Source organism: Pollachius pollachius (assembly GCF_949987615.1).
Source record: "Pollachius pollachius genome assembly, chromosome: 2".
Lineage (NCBI taxonomy): Eukaryota > Metazoa > Chordata > Actinopteri > Gadiformes > Gadidae > Pollachius > Pollachius pollachius.
Window position 1 is genome coordinate 31,564,733 of NC_136935.1, and position 20,752 is coordinate 31,585,484.

Here is a 20,752-nt window from a genome sequence, read left to right on the forward strand (position 1 = left end):
TCAAGGAGTTCTATAACCCTTTCAGGACATATACAGGTATTGACTCAGGTGTTGTTGTTGATATTTCTTTATTTTTTTTTCCACAGAAAGCAAAATACAACTATGGTTTATTTTGTTTGCGATAACTGGTTGTACAGATGTACATTGTATAATTTAAACTTACTCATATTAGTTTCTTCATCAGGTTTATAACAAGACTGGAGGAGTAATACACAAATCTTGGTTAACATTGCACCATGTCCCTTCTTCCACAATAAAAAAAATGAAAAATGAGCAATACAGACCTGATTATAATTTTTTTTAAATACGATTTTTCCCACCTTAGAGTTTCGACAAGTAAACAGAAGTAGTTCATAAGCAGCATGTTTAATGAAAGTAGGCCTTACAGTGGAGTTAAGATTCTGAACAATTATATTTGAGCCCCTTCAAACCTCAATATGACCAAGTTGACTGCATTCTAAAGGTTAAGATCAAGGAAGCATTTCTACTCGAAAATAGTTTGATGCTCCTGTGGCTGTTACTAGCTGACAGTTTAATGAATGAAAAATAAATCATGACTTTTTCTTATATATATTTATTATATTATTTTTCAGTGTAGATTCAAGTTATATTTAAAAATATGTTTGAGTAGAAAGAGTAGCTTTAGCATGCTTTTAAATTTTAGGCATGTATGTTACTTTATATGGTTGCAAACAAAATGGTTGTCTACTCTTAAAAATAACCTATGTATTAAATTAACATTGTACAGTGTCTCATTCATCTTTACTTTGCTAAGCACAATGTAGTCAATCAGCCACTAGACTAGATTCCTCCTCATATATTGTAAACATTTCTAGTATCTGGAGTATTTATTGGCATTGTACACAGGTGTGTAACTTGAATCTTTAGACGATGCGGGAAGCATCGGTAGGCCTGAAACCGGGTCTATCTTTGCACGATCCATGGCCTGCTTGTAGTTGATCTTCTCCTTGGTGACCGGGTCTGTGATCTCCTTGGCGTAGCAGGACTCTGACTGCAGCTCTCTTAGCATGCCACTGTCAAGCAGCTTGGCTCCGATGGCGCCCAGGATGCTGACCCGTCGGCCGGTTTTCGGGTCGACCAGCCCACCAGTCAGGTGCTGTACTTCCATGTAGCGAATGGCTGTTTCTTTGGGCATCCAGCCTTTTTGAACAGCCTCCCCAACAGCCAAGAGCTCCCTGGTCCTGGGGTCTTCGATGCCTGTGAAGGCCTTCTGGGCGTTGAGCAGCCGCTGGAGTTGACTTGTCTCGATGAGGCCCTTGTCACTCGCCCTGTGGACCGGGTGTCTCTCTTTGGTGTTGACGTCAATGATGCCACCCGTGGCTGCCTGAGCTTCCAGAAGTCGTTGGGCTGTGACGCTGTCTATCATCTTACGCATGCTGGCACTGCGTATTGTGAAGCAGGTGCCAGTGTTTGTGTCAATTACCCCAGCGATTGGGTATATTTCAGTGGAAGCACTGATGGATTTGGAAGGGGTGGATTGTGCAGAGGTGATGGAGCTGGGGATGATTGAGCTGATTTTTGGTGCTTTTTTGCCGTTGTCTCCAGCTACGAGTAAGGCAAACTCTGAGATGGGCATCTTGCCATCTTTGTATTTCTGCAGATCGTTCTGTGTCAGCCAACCTTTTTTAAGGGCATCTTTGATAGAGTACTGCTTGCCACTCTTACGGTCCTGGAGTACAGATGATTCACCATCCGGGCCCTTCGAAGTCATCTCCTCCCAGTCACACTCAAGCTCCTGCAGGTGGATGTACTGTTTACGGTCGATGAGGCCCTGCGTGTAGGCGTCATAGGGGGACAGGTCCATGCCTGTGTCTGGATCCAAAATGGTGATCTTAGTGGAGACGTGACTCTCTTTGGTTCTGGTCTCCGCATGTTCCTCTTTCTGCAGTTGGAGAAGAAGCTCTCGTATGGTGTTGTCACTAAAGTGGATTTTGTCTTTCTCGCCCAGGATCTCCCTCTCCAAGCGATGGACATCGGAATCCATCTTGATGCTTTTCTGCTTATTAATGTTGGTTCTTTCACTCATCAGCCTCGTCTGCTGCTGGAACGACAGGCCGATGTCATGTTTACTTGATTCAAGGGTTCTTAGCTCCCGGGCCAAGTCATCCCTTTCTCTCTGTAGTGCATCTTGGCTTGCAACAAGGGTCGCGGACTCTCGTGAATAACTAGACTTGGAGGAAAGGAGCGAGTTGGTTTTTTCAGTGAGGCGTCTGATTTCATTCTCCACATCCTGCCTGTTAAACCGTTCACAGGATACTTGTTCCCTGAGGCGGTCTCTTTCGGCCTCTACCACCTGATCCTTCTCAATGCGGACGACTTCCTTGTACACTGTCTTCTCGCCTGACTTTTCCCGCTGTAGGATGTCAAGCTTGAGAGTTTTATTGCGGACTTCCCTCTGGATACGAATCATTTCGCTGGTCTCCTTGTCCATGTCGGACCGCAACCCACTGGTCATCCTCTCCAAGGTTGGGTCTCTCTCAACCTTCAGCACCTCTTCAACGACAATGCTCTCCTCGACAGGTGGTGGGGCATTTTCAAGCTGCTTAATGCGAAGTCTGATTTCTCTGAGTTCAGACTCAGTCTGGATCTTCCTCTGGCGCTCGTCACTCTCTCTCACAATCCTCTCCGTGTCCTCCACTTTGGTCCTCAGCTGCTGTAGCTCCAGGTCTTTCTGGCGCCGGGAGTTGACCTCATCGTCGAGTTTCCTGCCAAGCTTGTCATGCTCCATCATCAACCTTGGATCCTTCTGTAGGCGCACCACCTCCTGGACGACCACTTTCTCCTGAGGCTTCTGTCGCTCCAGAATTATGTACTTGTTCTGCAGGTCAAACACCATCTCTTCAGTGGCGCGGCGTATCTGTGTCTCGTCACGCACCTCCTTCCTCAGGCGGTCTGCCTCTTTCTCGAGCAGCGGATCGTTCTCGTACTTGACAACCTCTCTGGTGAGGAGCTTAGTCTCCACCTTGGACTTCTCCAACTTCCATTCGTCCCTCTCCTGCCTGAGGATTCTCAGCTTGTCCAAGATGGAGTTGTAGGAGTTGTGTATTTGGTTTACTTGGTCGTTGAGCCTCGTGATCTCCTTGTAGTTTTCTGGGCTCCTCTCCTCTTTAACTACCTCTTGGAGGACCTCCTTCAGCTCTACCCGGGGCTTCTCCAAACGGACGACATTCAGATCAGAGGAGACGAGGGTGGTCTGCCTCTCCAGTTCCGAGCATTGCCTACTTGTCTCTTGTATCTCTTTCTTTATGCGCATTATCTCCATCTCTGTGTTGGGATCGATGCGGTAAATCTCATTGACAATTTCGTTGACCTCAATTCGTGGCTTCCAGCCTTCCACTTCACGATATCTGCTTTGAAGCTCTGTTATCTCTGTTAATAATTTGTTGTTTTCAATCTTCCCCTCCTCAATGTCAGACTGCATTTTCTCTGATTCAATGATGAGCCCAGGGTCTTGTTCGATCTTTACCACCTCCTTAATGATAACCTTTGGCTGGATGGTTTGAATGATTCTCTCCATTGAATTGATCTGGCTCCTTGTCTGGAAGATGTCATCGTTGATCAGCTTGCTCTTGTTGCCTTCGTCTGAGATCTCCACCTCGAAGTCGCGGACAGCCCTCAGCATGGTCGGATCCTGTTCAACTTTGACCACTTCTTTTTTCACCACCCGCTCTTTGATGTTGGGCTTCTTCGCCTGCAGAATGGTGACCTCTGTCTTCATCTGAATGGTTTCCCCTTCCCTCACCCTCATTTCATCCCTCATCCTCTCAATCTCAGATTTCAGCTTGGCCGCCTCGATGTCCATCTGAGGGTCCTTCTCAAACTCGGTCACCTCTCTGGTCACCAATTTTGGAGTGGAGTTTTTTAGGGTTTCTTCCGTGATGGTGATTTTCCTGGTGATCAACTCAATCTCACCCTGGGTTGTGCTTCGCTTCAGGGACTCCTCATGCAACTTTTTTTCTAAATCCACCAGATCTGTCTCCAGTTTTGGGTCGCGGTAGTAATGCAGCACCTCCCTCTCCTCAACACGCTCCACTCCCCGGCGACTCTTCAGGGACATCATCCTGTCCTTGAAGTTCCTCAGTTCTGTCTCGGTATAAGTGAGCCTCTCCTTCTCCTCATCCAGCTCTTTCTGCAGTGCGTCTGCCTCAGAGCTACTCCTCTGTTGGCTCTCCAGTTGACACCTTTGCTCCACCATTTGTACTTTCTCTTCCTTCTAGAAGATTAGAAGCACAGAAAAGAACGATAAATGAATAAATACAACTGCAAATAACCTATTCCAATCTTCACACTAATTTTTATGAATGTATTTCACTCGTTCAAGGTGGGCAAAACGGTTGGTTTCGTCACTTGAACAAAACTTTAATGAACATCTTTAAGAAACCTTTAACCCTGTGTTGAGATCATAATCTAGTGGAAATGACTAAACCCCACCTTAATTTCCTATTTGGGTACAATGAAATACTATCTTATCTTATCTTACTATCTTATCTTCTTATCTATCGTTCTTTCACCTGTGCAGTTAGAGCCTTAGACAAGCTCATTTGGTTGAGACGTTGGGTGTTCTCAGCAGAAGTTTCAGCATAACGGTTTACCAAAGCCTTTTCCTGAAAAGCACAATAAAATTGTCATGCAATGTTCCGCAAGAAAAATGTGAACGTGGAGAATGGATTGTAATATATTGTAATCTGAAAGGTTGTCAATGTTACCTGCTGCTGCACTGCATCAGCAAGTGTAGGTACATATGGCCTCTTTGCAAACGTGGCTCCGGCATCCTCTACATTACTGTTATATTTGTCGGCATTCAACTCATACACCTGCACGATATGAACAGAGGAAATATGAATATGTTTCATATCTAAAACAAATATTGACACTATTATGTTGGAGCCTTATGTTAGACGTACACTTAGCAGACTCTGCAGGTCCTGAGACAGGTCAACCGCCCGGTCCATATCATCTCCCTTCCTCTGCAGGTCCTCCATTGCTCGCTGAAATGAAAGCATCAATTATAATAAAGAAACTATAATATGCATTTTGGTCAAATTCTTGCAGGAAGATTCAAATGACATTTTGAGGAGAAACACCTAAAGGTTGGTTACCTTCTGGGAGGCCTCCTTGGCATTAAGCTGGGCTTGGTCGTCAGTGGGGTTGAGCTGGTCCACAGGCATGTTGTCCAGGAAGGAATTCAGAGACTTGCTTGTCGCTTGGAACTCCTGGTTCTTGGTCGAAACCTCTTGCAAGAGGTTTTCTCTGATGGGACGAGGATTGTATATTATAAAAATCTTTCCTCCAAACGCCATCCACCATATGTCACGATACACCGTTAGAAATGAATCAATCCATTGATTTGCTCACCTCTCCTTCAGCTGGTTGCTGATGTTGGTGTAGCGGTTCTGCAGCTGCTGGACCTGGGTGCCCTGGCGCCTGATGTCGGGGCAGTACTCCTGGTAGCCCTGCTGCAGCGAGCTGCACAGCTGCTCTGTCTGCTCCAGGTCCTGACCTAGCTTCTTGATCTCGTCCTGGCTCGCTGACACGGCCGTGCGCAAGCTCTGCGCCGGGAAGTGGAGAGCAGACAGTTTTTAGACTTTTTGTTGGTTAGGGTTAAGATTTAAATCTAGAGGAACTTTGTTGTTGTTGCTTTTCATCTCTCAATCTTTGTTGTTTTTTATGACCTGCTGGCTGCCTTCAGCAGAGGATCACAGTTTTTACGCATGTCTTACTTGGATCTCTTGAGTACGGTTCTGGAGGACATTTGGGCTGTCAGGGATCGGACCATCCTCACAGAGGCTCTTTTCGAAGCCAGAGACGATGCCATCCACCTTTTTGATCTGGTTCTCCAGGTTCAGAGACGCATTAGCTCTACAGAGAAAACATGAAAGAAATTACTGCATCAACCTTTTATTCGCGCACCAACTGTTTTTCTAGACAAATATTTCAGAAGACTGAACCCTATTAAACAACACAGTGCATGTTGATGAATACCCAGGCTACACTCGATCTGCGACAGGCAGACAGCCTGACTTACTTTTTGGTGTAGAGGTCGGCCAAGCCGGCAATACTGTCCTTCTTGTTGTTGGCCTCTGTGAGTTTGAGTGGGAGAGCTGACGAGGAGAGGCTGGCGTCTTTGGCCAACAGGGACTGCAGGTCGGCCTGGGCGGCAATGTTCTGCTGCTCCAGGGCCTTCAGGGCCTTTGAGGCTTTCTATATAAAAGGAGTCACAAAACAAAGGACTGGATTAAAGAATGAGTTATGATATCATCCATCATGTTACACCTACGAAACCAAAATGACAGGGGAAAACGAGAATATTAGCCGATTTTTAAAAATATTAAAGATATGTTGATTTGTTGGTCATTCCTCCAGCTCTCTGACCTCTTGTTCCTTCAGCCGCTTGGCCAGATCGGCCGCCGTGTTGCCACGCTCCAGGGGGGCTCGCAGCCGGCTCAGGGTGTCCTGCTCAGTCTGGGCCAGGTCGCTGTCCAGCTTGTCCAGCTGGTCGGCCAGAGCCACTGCTTTAGGGTCCATGGGAGCCGCAGACACTGGGGCTGAAGGATAGGATGGAGGACGTCATATACTTATAAACTAGATATTTATCATGGACAACCAAACACCCTCAATTAGAGCTCCATTACCCACCCACTATCAACATTAAAAAAATGAATGCGTAGGCCACATCACAAGACTTTTTCATTTAGGGGTTGGGAAATATCATTCTGTAACATAGGCTTTCGCTATTTCGACTCACTACGATGAGATGTGTTGGAGGGGGTGTAGCCAGTATGTTTAAATTATGTTACCTGGTAACCCAGGACGGCCTCATTAACCATAATAGCATGTGTTCAACCCATAGAAAGCAATTTGAGTCCATATTTACATCTTATCGTACGTTTTCGCAACATCCATCCATATCCCGATACCCACTACATCCCTTTTTTTCTCAAATAAGTTGTTTTAGGGTTTGTTTTTTCTTTAATGTGACTACTCCTTCTGTTCAATAAACCCTTTCACAGAGGTGTCAACGTAAGACAGACAGGTGTCCCACATAACACACCCTGACACTTTATGTACCAGGGTACCGCTAGTAGCCTTATCTTCACTAGTTTACTCTACTACCAGCTACAGGTACAGGTACAATAACGGAACAGACCCATCATTAGTTACAATGACACCTCTGAAACGGGTCTAGTGGTAATGAAGTGAAGGTGACATCATTAGTGCGCCACTATGTGTGATGGATCCGCACCTGCTTGCTGTAACCTGGCAGTCTGTGTGTTTTGGCTCTTTAAAGACGCCACCAAAGCAGCTCTTCTCTTCTTTATGTCAGCGAGCTCTCCACCCAGCCTAGAGTGAGAAGGGATAGAGAGAGAAAGAGTGAGAGAGAGAGAGAGAGAGAGAAGAGAGAGAGAGAGGAAAATTGTTGGATGCAAAGTAATGCAGTAATCATTATCAGTAGAAGAAAAAAAAAAATGAGGTAACGGTCAGGGTAGGATGGAGATTGTCAAACTATTTCCTGCCACAGAATGACGGTCTATAGCTAGTCCGTCATGTGAAAAGCAGAGGAATGCCGGTTTCAGAAGGTTCTTACATGTCCACGTTGTCGATGGCTTCGGGATCAGGTGGGGGGATGGTGAAGCAGACTCCTGGGAAGGTCTTGGTCGTTCCGTCGGGGGACACAACGATCCAGTTCTCTATGTCCGAGTTGGACTTCAGGGTGAACCTCTCCTCTCTGGACAGAGTGTCCTACACAGATGCAAAAAGGAATGATACATTATGAATCAGAGATTTTCTTTTGTACGTTTTGTTAACATAAGCTTTAAAAGAAAATTTGAAATTGAATGGAGCCAATGAAGCCAGTTTAATTGTATTATTATAAAGGGTCACGGTAATGTATATTGGGTTCCCTTTGCTTTCCCTTTACAAATACTTGAATGTATTCATACATTTTGCAGTTTGTTTTTATTTCTTCATTTGAAAATAATCACACGTTCTTCCCAATATCGAGAGCATCTCTGTTAGTTCAAACTTTGAGACTGAAAGGTGAAAGGTCGGGCTGTACCTTGTCCGTCTCCCAGTCGCAGAGGGACTCCACGGTGATGGCTCGTGTGGGCGCAGTGCGGCGGAGCTTCAGGGGCGCGATGGAGGTGCTGCGCCTCCTCAGGTCAGCCAGCAACGCAGCGGCACGCTGGACAGCCTTCTCCTCCGTCTGGGACAGACACACAGACACACATTGTCATCGAGGTCCTTGAACCTCACTGCCTATATCAGGTTCTGTTATCAACAAAGGGCCTTTATCACAGAGGTGTGATGAAGGCCAGTTGAGATCCTCCTTTGGAGGGCTGAACAAAGGAGCATCTCAGGATGTTATTTATGGGCCCTGGCAGGCCTACAGACTCGTTGTGTACTTTATGAGCCACACCGCTTTGTATCCTCTCACACAAAGGCCTATGCATACAATAGATACATTTTCGGTATTCATATCTGGAGAAATAAAATGAGAGCATTATTTTCATTGGCAGGAGGGCAAACCGACAGTTTGAGTCAGTGGTTATGGTTCCAAAGCGTTCTGGGGCTGAGGCCCAACACAATCCCAAGCAGACATTTAAGGCACACCAACTTAAAGTTGCGGTGTAATGATTATGAAAAGTGTCACACATCATTACCAGGATAGTATATACAGTATACTAGGTCATATGCAATTTATTTTTCATACACAGACAACTGTCAACATAGCATCACGTGGAGACAGGTTCAAATCTGACCATCTTGGGGATTTACCCAATTATATACATATTATAATTTCTTTCTTGTAATTTATACTTTCATTTCAGCAGGCAATTGAGGACCTGCAGAGGAAGGGAGACAATATGGACAGGGCAGTTGACCTGTTTCAAAATCTGAAACGGTCATATGTATTTCAAGAGTAATCAATAATAATGCAAATAATGATTGTATTAAATGATGCAGAATATCACAGCACCCCTAGTTATGCCTCAAGGCAGGTTGGGAACCACTGGTAAAAGTAACCATGAGATTTTTTTTTAAGTATTAATTGTTGTAGTTGCAGGCGTGTATCTTCCCCACCCCTTTTTGTACCTCAAGCTGTAGCAGGGTCTGGGAGTTGCTCTGCTTGCTGACTTTTTTGGGGTCCAGGGTGCTGTTGAGTCTGGTCAGTGTCTCCGCCAGCTGCTCAGTGTCCAGTTGGTACTAGAATTATAATAGAATTTCTGAGCGCATAATAAAATAACATTTTGCCTATAATTTTGCAACGTATAACATTCATTCACCACAAATTAAAAAGCAGTGGCAACATTTAAAAAAAATGTAACCCTTCAGCAAACAAAAGGCAACAGGCTGATTATCATTTAGGGGGCCACTCAATGACATGCAGAAGCGTTATATACACGCCCACTGAAGTGGTGTGAGAAATACAGACTTTCTACTCCTCATTCACATAATAATAAAGTCATTTACATTCCCTACAGAGAAATTACTACCTCAGGGGTAGTATTATTCAGGAGATTTTCAGGGTACAAATGTCAGGATATATTGTTCATGCATACGACCCATCCGGTGAATATCAGGACTTACACATGTGTCTGAAAGCAGCTAGTGTGTGAGCATTTGATTACATTATAAAATTAGTCAATTTATGGTAACAGGAGTAATTGTTCAATGGAAAGTGTAGTATACTACGCATGCAAATCAATTATGAAATAGCTTTTACTGTTATTCAGGCTGAAAAGTGCATTGACATTTTAAAATGCAAGGCAACTACTATTGGTTAGTTGAAAATAATAATCATCTTTGAGATTAAACATCTCTTCCAGTGTCCTGGCCAAGACAGGCAGCAGCAGCAGCCTACAGTCACACATAGCATACACACAAAACATAAGAAAAATAAAACAACTATAACAGTCCTTAAGGGGTAGGGGGGTCAAGTAAGAGAGTAATATTAAGTTTGAGCAACAAAGTGTAAAGACATTTCGGGAGGCTCAAGGAGGAGAGAAATATTACATTTGAACAACAAAGTGTAGTCTTGTGTTGGACTCCATAGACATAATTCACCATACTGTGTTATTGACATGTTTTTGTTCTGTGTTATAGGGACACTGTCTCTTTAAGAATCACGTGACTTCTGTGTTGATATGCCGGTCGGTGCGATGTTTGAATTTAATGGTTTTTATATGACAAATTGAACGACCCGCCGTTGCTTGTCGAGGTGAGAAGTTGTCCCTTCCCTTATTTTATCGCAATTTCTACTGCCTATAGACAGAACATGTTACCTGGAAGAGTTTGTCGACGGCGGAGCCGTTATGTTTAAAAACATAACGTCTTACCTGGGCGAGTGTGTCGCTGCGGTGCGTGCGTGTGTGTTCTTACCTGGGTGCGTGTGTGGATGGCGGAGCCGTTATGTTTAAAAACATAAAGTGTTACCTGGGCAAGTGTCGCTGCGGTGTGTTCACGTGCGTGGGTGTTCGAGCCTGCTTGTGTGTCGATGGCAGAGCCATTATGTTTAAAAGCATAAGGTCTTAGCTCGGCGAGTGTGTCGCTGCCTTTACCTTGACGTACGGTGTGTGCGCGTGTGTGCGTGAGTGTGTTTGCGCTTCCGTGCATGTGTCGCTGCCTTTGCCTTGACATGCAGTGTGTGCGCGTGCGTGTGTGTGTTCTTGTGTGTGTGTGCGTTTCCATGTATGTTCGTGCGTGTGTGTGCGTTGTGTGTATGCGGTGTGTATGTGCGTGCTTGCGATGTATTTATGCGTTTGCGTGTGCTGTGTGTGAGCTGCAGGCTGCTTGGCACATGCGCACATGAGTAACTTGAGTAACTGGTGCGACAGGCCTGCTATTATAGTAGTAAGATAAATGTATCCTTTGTCAAAAAATTGCAATTACAAAATGTACATTTAAGTTCATGTTAAACTACCTCTGTAATTTATGAAAATAGTATTATCTTAAATGATTAACTATAGTACTATTTGTGCATAGTTTACCTTCTTGAACTCCTCTACATTGTCCAGATGGGCCTCCTGACAGATGCACAGATTGAGGTATTTCTGCCAATCATTCCTCACCGCATCTTTCTGCATCTAAAACATTATGATCACACAAAAACTAAACATAAATTTCTGCTCAAACAGACTTCATCTCTCAATAGTAGAACTCTGGAAAAGTTTTCTTATTTTGATGGTTAGCTTAATGAAATGTCGCTATGATTAGTTAAATGAAAGTTAGCTGTGGTTAGTTAAATGAAAGGTAGCTGTGGTTAGTTCAATTAAAGGTAGCTGTGGTTAGTTTATTGAAAGGTAGCTATGGCTAACTTAGAGGTGAAGTCACATTAATACCTCGATAGTGGCGCTTGCAGGGTGCTTGAGCTCCACCAGACGGTCCCCATCGTCCTGCATCTTGTTCACATCCGACTCGTGGGACAGCAGGCTGTTGCTCTTGAAGATCTGAGGGAGGTCCAATCAAAGCTGCATTATTTTTACATATTTTTCACCATCTCGATGACGTGTTAAAGATTTCATTCTGGGTCAAGGTCAATGCATATAACTTTTGCCAACTAAATACTTACTTTCTATCTATTACATACCTACTACCCATTACTACATACTTAATACCTACTACTTACTTCCTAATACCTGCCTACAATCTAATACTTACCGACTACCTACCTACTAATTGCTACCTAATACCTACCTACCACCTACCTACTAACAGCTTACTAATATCTACCCACTAATACCTACCCTAATACCTACTAGGCATCACATCTAGAATATCTTTGGATATTTTCTCATGGATTTAGCCTTGTCTTTTTGATGGACATTATCCAAATTTGCGCCAGCGCTTTTTGACAGACAACCCTTAGTTCATCACTAAAGGAACAAAATAAATGCCAATGTGGTTCCTTATCAATGCAAGGGTACAAAAAACATTTTTTTAAAACATTCTAAGTACAACACCCAGTGGTTGAATCCAAGGTAGTCTAGCTTTAAACTGTAAGTGGAACCATCCAAATGATCTCCTCAGGGTTTCGCCAGTGTCTCTTCAGGCTCTTCAGTCTGTTCAAAAAGCATCCTTAAGATGGTGGGAATCCCATCTACATGACCAAAGCATTCCTCACCTCGTACTGCCTGCGGACATCGGGCGGGTCCACCATGCGGTCACTCCAGTCCTGCCTTTTGATCTTGTCCTGCTCATCTTCCAGGAAGGCCGACTCTTTGGTGCAACCCTGCATATACTCATGCAGGCTGTGCAGGTAGTGTTGACGCCATTTGGAGTTGTCCTGTGAAGACAATGTAACATCCACGATTAAGCAGGGATCACACCAAAACACTTTGTACCGAAACAACAGTTTTGGCTAAATCAATATGCCCCGGTAATGTATTTATAGTTCCAATGCATCTGGATAAGCCAGACACAGATTTCTGGAGAATTAAAGATAGAAAAACTGCAATGGAATAAGTGATTATAGTTGGGAAATACTACCCATTTCTTGGGGACACTTACCAAAAGATTGTTGTATTGTTTCTTGATGGCTGTGTATTGCTCCTGAAAGACCACAACCATTATTAATAACATTAACAATAACACAATTCAATGTATTTATGAAACTCTTTTAAAGACACTCAAAAATGTATAATTGAGTATTGAACATTCACAGGACTACTGCTAGATGACTCATTTAGATAATTAAACATTGGTCGGAGAAGGATGTACCACTGTTGACACTAACTATTGTTGATTCATTTCACTTGTGATGGCTGATGAGCTCAACATTTTTGCTTATTCAGTCTCCCTGTTTTGTTCCAGTTAATTTTTTCTACACTATATAATTGGCTGTCAGACTTTAAGGGCCATCAAGGAACTCCTTAAACAAACAATGAAACCGACCTTGTTGCCCACAGAGCCTAGGGAGAGCTGAGGGCTGTAGGCCTCCAGCTCCTTGTGGAGGATGTTGTGGGAGGCCATCTGCTTCTCCAGGTCAGCCATGGTCGGCCCGAACGCCTCCACATTCACCTCTTTCTGCAAACCCCAAACCACAGTGTGTATACTTAGTATAAAATCAAATATATACCAAATATACACATACATATATATACAGTATATATATATATATATACAGTATATATACAGTGGGGCAAAAAAGTATTTAGTCAGCCACCAATTGCGCAAGTTCTCCCACTTAAAAAGATGAGAGAGGCCTGTAATTTTCATCATAGGTATACCTCAGCTATGAGAGACAAAATGAAAAAAAAAATCTAGAAAATCACATTGTCTGATTTTTAAAGAATTTATTTGCAAATTATGGTGGAAAATAAGTATTTGGTCAATAACAAAAGGTCATCTCAATACTTTGTTACATGCCCTTTGTTGGCAATGACAGAGGTCAAATGTTTTCTGTAAGTCTTTACAAGGTTTTCACACACTGCTGCTGGTATTTTGGCCCATCCCTCCATGCAGATCTCCTCTAGAGCAGTGATGTTTTTGGGCCTTCGCTGGGCAACACAGACTTTCAACTCCCTCCAAAGATTTTCTATGGGGTTGAGATCTGGAGACTGGCTAGGCCACTCCAGGACCTTGAAATGCTTCTTACGAAGCCACTCCTTCGTTGCCCGGGTGGTGTGTTTGGGGTCATTGTCATGCTGAAAGACCCAGCCACGTTTCATCTTCAGTGCCCTTGCTGATGGAAGGAGGTTTTCACTCAAAATCTCACGATACATGGCCCCATTTATTCTTTCCGTCACACGGATCAGACGTCCTGGTCCCTTGGCAGAAAAACAGCCCCAAAGCATGATGTTTCCACCCCCATGCTTCACTGTAGGTATGGTGTTCTTTGGATGCAACTCAGCATTCTTTCTCCTCCAAACACGACGAGTTGAGTTTTTACCAAAAAGTTATATTTTGGTTTCATCTGACCATATGACATTCTCCCAATCCTGTTCTGGATCATCCAAGTGCTCTCTAGCAAACTTCAAACGGGCCTGGACATGCACTGGCTTTAGCAGGGGGACACGTCTGGCACTGCAGGATTTGAGTCCCTGGCGGCGTAGTGTGTTAGTGATGGTAGCCTTTGTTACTTTGGTCCCAGCTCTCTGGAGGTCATTCACTAGGTCCCCCCGTGTGGTTCTGGGATTTTTGTTCACTGTTCTTGTGATCATTTTGACCCCACAGGGTGAGATCTTGCGTGGAGCCCCAGATCGAGGGAGATTATCAGTGGTCTTGTATGTATTCCATTTCCTAATAATTGCTCCCACAGTTGATTTCTTCACACCAAGCTGCTTACCTATTGCAGATTCAGACTTCCCAGCCTGGTGCAGGTCTACAATTGTGTTTCTGGTGTCCTTTGACAGCTCTTTGGTCTTGGCCATAGTGGAGTTTGGAGTGTGACTGTTTGAGGTTGTGGACAGGTGTCTTTTATACTGATAAGGACTTCAAATAGGTGCCATTAATACAGGTAACGAGTGGAGGACAGAGGAGCCTCTTAAAGAAGAAGTTACAGGTCTGTGACAGCCAGAAATCTTGCTGGTTTGTAGGTCACCAAATACTTATTTTCCACTATAATTTGCAAATAAATTCTTAAAAAATCAGACAATGTGATTTTCTGGAATTTCTTTTTCATTTTGTCTCTCATAGCTGAGGTTAACCTATGATGAAAATTACAGGCCTCTCTCGTCTTTTTAAGTGGGAGAACTTGCACAATTGGTGGCTGACTAAATACTTTTTTGCCCCACTGTATATATATATATACAGGGTGCGATTTGCCGGTGGGGATGGTGGGGATTATCCCCCCCTCTGGTTTACACGTCCTACCCTCTGCTGAATTATTTTTATCCTCGGTGGGGATAAAAATTATCCCCCCCACCCAAAGTATTTTCACCATTACATCGTAATAATTAACAACCAAAATACACAGGGTCCGTCTTCATTTTGAAACATTTTAAAATGTTTCTCAAAATTATCCCCCCCTCTGGTTTTTTCACATATCGCACCCTGTATATATATATATATATATATATATATATATATATATATATATATATATATATATATATATATATATATATTTGTATAACAACTTATGGTTCTGAAAACCCTTCCCAGTCTGCTGGATGTTAAGGCAGCGTGGTCCCAGTACCTGCTTCTGGTTGAGCACGGGGCCCCAGTCGATACGGGGGGTCAGAGACACGTCGTTGACCGGCTCATAGACGTCCCGGTAGAACGCAAAGTCCTTCAGCCAGCGCTCGTGCAGCCGACTCACACTGCAGTACCACAGCAAAGAAACACACACACACACACACACACACACACACACACACACACACACACACACACACACACACACAGCCATCAATACCAACAGAGGATACACACAACCCACTGTAATACGAGCATCAGCAAGAGCAGTACTCACTCTACTGCTCACTGTCATTTAGCAGATCCCTTTTTCCAGAACCGTTGGATAATGGATATATATACACAATATCCTCACAAAACAATACATTTGTTCAAGCAACAATGTTGTTTACGTTTGATCCATTTGGAACAATATTGGAAAACAGTTTCCACTGTCATGAGTGTGGTCATCACAGGACTGAGATATAAGCCGATGGTTTGACATTGTAAATCCCCCAGAGTGAAGGCGTCAAAGGGGCAGACAGAGTCTGTTGGCGCATTCAACGCCTTCCCTTTGGTGGGTGCTGGCCCTGAGCACTCACTCGTTGGAGATCTCGTTGGCCTGGGGATGCTGCATCTTCTTGGCCTTGTCCACGTCCAGGAAGAGGACCTGGAGAAGCCCCTCCACCTCGCCCATGTTCTCTGAGATCTCATGCTGGTGCTTGAAAGGCAGCTCCTTCTTCTCGTTCTCAGCATCCTGCGGGCGAGACACTCCGAGTCACACAGGTGTGCATGATGGGTTTGTTTATATGTGAAAGTGCATTTGTGTGGTTGTACATGTGTGGTTATAATTGTATAAGTGGGTATCTGTTTGGGTGTGTCTATTTGTATGTGTGTGTGTGTGTGTGTGTGTGTGTGTGTGACTAATAGCATGTGTTGTGCAGAAGCTTTACAGCTACTGTGTGTAGTCCCTTCATATAAAAGGGCCTGGTATTATTACACAGATGTAATTGTGTAGATGTAAGTGTTTGTTACTGCTGGTTGTTAGACTAAAACCCTCAAACAACTTGCAAAGACACTCTTAGACAAAGACGTTCAATAAACCAAAAAAAGAGACAAAGAAGAAGATGGCACACAACTCTACATAACGTGTATGCATAAGGCATAGTTAACACGGGATGTGTTTCGTGCATGTGTGCGTATGTCTTTGTGTGTGTGTGTGTGTGTGTGTGTGTGTGTGTGCGTGTGTCTCTTCTCACCACAGCCAGGAGCTCCTCTGCTCTGAGTATTTCTTGCTCTACTTTGTCAGCACTCTGCTGCATGCGGGAGATCAGCGTTGCCAGGTGGGTGGCCTGGGTCCTGCGGGACACAACCAGAGACCATATGTCAAACACTGACCCACCCATCGCATGGCCGATGGGGGTTGTGCATTGCTTCCAAAATACCACAAACCCCCACAAACCTGCTGACACGGTGGATTTTTCCAAAAGTTATCGTTTATATATTTCTTTCTGAGTGGGACTGGTCAATCCAGCTGTTGAAAAGTGCTGATAATACGAAGCATGTGTAATGGAACGTCCATGTTCAGGATTTAACATTTGTCTCCAATATTGTGGCAACCCTTCAGGATTTGCCAAGTAGTGGTTAACCCGGAGACCGGTCTCTGGGTGGACGGAGCATGGCAGGATCTTTACTTTATAATGCATCATAAGTAAATCCTATTCAGAAAAAAAGCCCAATCAAATGCTCCACAGTGATCCCTTATAACCCCCTAAGCACCCTTAACATGCTCTGCAAGAACTGCCAACATAACATGTATTTCTGAATGCCTTCTCAGCCCAAAGTGCTCCAAAGATGCTCCAAAGAAGCGATGACCGAGCCATCCTCAGTATTAATTAATCTCCAACCACTAGACTCAACACCACTCTGCCACATAGTGCTGATTAAGCTCATATTGAGCTAACTGAGTTCAATCCCCAATGTCTGCAACACATTGGGTATCAAACCCTACTTATCAAACCTAAAAGTCCTTCTGAAATGCTTATTCCTTACCTCCAACATGATCATTGCTAACTGTAAATTTCTTCCTTGCACAAAAGCATAATAACTGAAAAATATGGCAAATATAACAAGGTGGCTGATACCAACGTCACATTGTGGTTTTGCCCACAAAACAAAAAAACAGCATTATTTACAGTTCTATACAAGCCATCCCCACCCAAAGTGTTGGGTGTTCACTCTGGCCTCACCTTGGGAACTTAGAACTCAGAAACTTTCCATGCATTTTGTAAACATTTATTTGTAATAATGACCAGAGTGTTGGTGCCTTCTCTCTTTTTCCTTGATTTCTTTTCTTGTAAACATAAAAGGTAATATGTTTTTTTTTAGGGTAAGTACAGCTTTACTCTTGATTGACCAGAAAAACCAACCAAGCAATTATCAAACCTGCAACATGAAAAACTGCTATTCTTAAATAAATAGTTAAAGATAAATAAAGGTACTTTACAATATCTTACAACCTTAAAGAAGGCCTTCTTAGAGTTAAGTGCACCACACACCAGAGCAAGAGGTCAACGATGAGGGACCTAGCAAGCTCGCTTAACTGCATACCAAGGAGGGGAGTCAGAGAAAGTTAACGATGTTGAAAGGGAGATTTATACCAACACCCTCATTTTACCTTTGTAGAAGAGGAAGCAATATGTATGGTGTGTAGCAACACCGCTCAGGACAGAATAGAAAAGCAAGTTTCATAGTACTACCTGTTCTCATTTACTCACATTGTAACATAGTAACACACAACTGTTACTTAAAAATGATAGACTATAGATCAACATTGTGCTGAAAACTAAAACCAAAGCAGGATCAGCAAAAGTTTGAGCTCAACGAATATGTTCATGCACCAAGAAGTGTATGTTTTAACACATTGATCCCCTCATGTTAATACTTTGGTCTATGCATTACTTTGATCAAAGTACTCCTAGTACTTTTTTTCCCCAAGTACTTTGTTCCATTCATACATTCAAGTCTCAATGAATCCATCTAAACACCAAAAGCGTTTTTTTGATAGCTTGTTTATTTTTTATTGCTGAAGTAAGTGAAATGATGACCCATTCCCCCAGGGCTCAGTCCAACCTGGGGCTACTGTGGGTTTGCCTTGGCTACTCGAAGTTAGGAAGATTAAAGATAGCCCCTATCTACAGCCTGTCTGGTCAGACAGGTTAGTTTATCCCTGGAACCTACATTCTAACATTCTGTGTGTGTGTGTTTCTGTCACACTGTATCCTCTCATTGGAAAGTTAACAAAAATGTCACTTTACATGTTGATGGAGCAGATGCTGTTTGGTGGCATTTGTTGTATGGAAATAGTTTAGGATTCATTCTTTCAATTAATATGGGATAAGGAACACTAGGCCATCCGTTTTGTTCCTATTCAATAGGTCAGGCTGCATTGTTCTACTGTCTTCCCAATCTCTTTTGTGACGTCTGACTCATCTTTTTTAAATTCCCATGGCAACAGGCTTTGATGTGTCGTCAGAAATGACGCAAAACAAGATTGCTATAATAAACCCATTAGCAACATAAGGTAATTCGATGCCATTACACACGCAATACTAGTATCAACGAGGAGTCACTCACACACACACACACACACACACACACACACACACACACACAACGAAAGCAGCTCAACCACCCTTTTCTGCGTTGCCCTGAACTCCTCTACCTCGTACATTTCTCCACCTCGTTCATATCACTGTCAATGTACTTCCTCTAAAAAACTGTCGGAAGCTATCAGTACAATGGCAGTAGCAGTTAAGGTGCAAGATACCTGATGTTCCTGTCCCTCTCTGAGATGACTAATGAGTCCTGTCAGAGGCTGCCGTCCCATACGATTCTGACAGTTGTAACAAGAATGGATATAACAATGAGGTCCTCCACTCCTTTATATGATTGTTGGTTTAAAAGCTGCCAAATATAATCACACCTTAATAGCTCAATACCTGCAGGGCTTCAGACAGCAGTAACAGCAGTAGGTCGCCATAATAAACTCTGTATACAAAACACACTTACAAAGTGCTTCACCAAACCCACAATCTTAATATATGTAATAAATATAATCATGTCCAAAATAAATGTGCTCAATGACTGGAATTTATCCCAGCTACACAGCAATTTAAAGATTATCGTTCATCAAAATGAACCCTACTAATAGCCTATTCTCCTATGCTAATAGCTATTATCAAACAATAGACGTGTCTAACCTTGTTTCAGGAGATGGGAAGAGCAATAAAGGACCCTCTTCCTCAGATATTTATATTTTTTCACCTCAAATAGATACAAGAACGTGACACTCTATCACTCTGTTAACATCTTACACCTAAATGAGTCTTTGCCCACTGATACATGCATGACAGGGAAGGATGGAGAATACAGTAATAGGTGCACAGGGATGGCTGCAGCAGTGACTTTCACATCTAGGTACTCCACATGAGTGACACAGCTCTAAGTCTGGGACAGAAGTGAGGAGTAAGGGACGAACATGACCATGGAATAAACACACACGGTGGACAGATTGAACTCACTTGCTGATCTTCCCGGCGACCTTCACTGTGTTCCCCTTTTTCTTCAACATCCTGAGGGTCCTAGGTTAGGTCCCTGGTGAACCACCAACACAATCTCTCTCTCCCTTTCCCTTTGTCTCTGAGTGGTTCCTTCTCTTCCTCCGTTGGAGTCCTCTGGTCTTGTTTCTCTTCCTTCACCTCTCCTCGCTGCCTCGGAGACTCTAAACACAACTCGCAGGACGCCCTGCTCCTTGTACCTTATCTCGGGGTATTTAAGGTGTGCGCGTGTGTAGGCTCTTGCCAGTACTGAGTTAAAGGAGGGCACCGTGCTCATCTGGCTCCACCTGCCACGCCCAGGGTGACGGGAGAGCTCCCAGCCACCTACCTGGTTTGGTCAGGACCGGAATAACCCGTTCTCCTCAGCCTCTCCCCGCACAATCCAACCCACCATCTGAAACGTTCCTGTTTGTGGCTTGCCCCCAGTCTCTCATTTCACCACGGGGCCACCTCGCCGCAGGCTGCTCCCTCAGCCCCGCCCTAGCCCACCACACCCACCACCATTGAGACTGACATACCGCCGTCTGCATACAGGTGTGTGTGTGTGTGTGTGTGTGTGTGTGTGAAGTGCTCAGCACACAGTCCTGTAACTCATGCAGCAGCTCACAAAAGAAAAGGATTGGGTAAAGGTTTGTTCATTTGGTTGAGAGTTCATTTTAGAAAGATGTGAAAAAGCTTAGTCGAGCAGGGCCAATACGCCTTACCTGCAGCCATAAAAAAAACAGGAATGTTTTAACATTTCACTTTTAATACTGCTTAATACTGAATCAACCTTATATTTATTTATTTATTTATTCAAGTAGGATTTGGAAGCCATCATTTGATCAGACGTTGTGTTGGTCAGACAGGTGAACATTCGAGTAGCAAATGATTGCCTATAATAGGACTAAGGGGCATTTTTGGGGTCATTGAGGGGGCTGTTGAAAAATAGTTACGTTTAAAGTTGATAGGGACAAAGAACCTTTTCAGCTTGCGGCATAAAAAGGGTGAAACCCCTT

The 20,752-nt window shown here is 43.7% G+C and overlaps 1 protein-coding gene across 1 annotated transcript; it reads right to left on the minus strand.

Annotated features, from left to right (window-relative positions):
• Positions 1–51: 51 nt before the first annotated feature.
• evpla (envoplakin a) lies at positions 52–20,011 on the minus strand. Its single transcript, XM_079729971.1, has 22 exons — positions 19,719–20,011; positions 16,395–16,494; positions 15,738–15,892; positions 15,158–15,281; positions 12,913–13,044; positions 12,529–12,570; positions 12,143–12,304; positions 11,361–11,468; positions 11,010–11,105; positions 9,115–9,225; positions 8,078–8,224; positions 7,607–7,761; positions 7,265–7,362; positions 6,394–6,566; positions 6,047–6,222; positions 5,742–5,880; positions 5,377–5,570; positions 5,121–5,271; positions 4,926–5,009; positions 4,728–4,835; positions 4,533–4,625; positions 52–4,234 (listed from the first exon to the last, which is right to left on the minus strand). The coding sequence occupies exons 1-22, from the start codon at positions 19,766–19,768 to the stop codon at positions 833–835; spliced, it is 6,000 nt and encodes a 1,999-aa protein (XP_079586097.1). The 5' UTR covers positions 19,769–20,011; the 3' UTR covers positions 52–832.
• Positions 20,012–20,752: the final 741 nt, after the last annotated feature.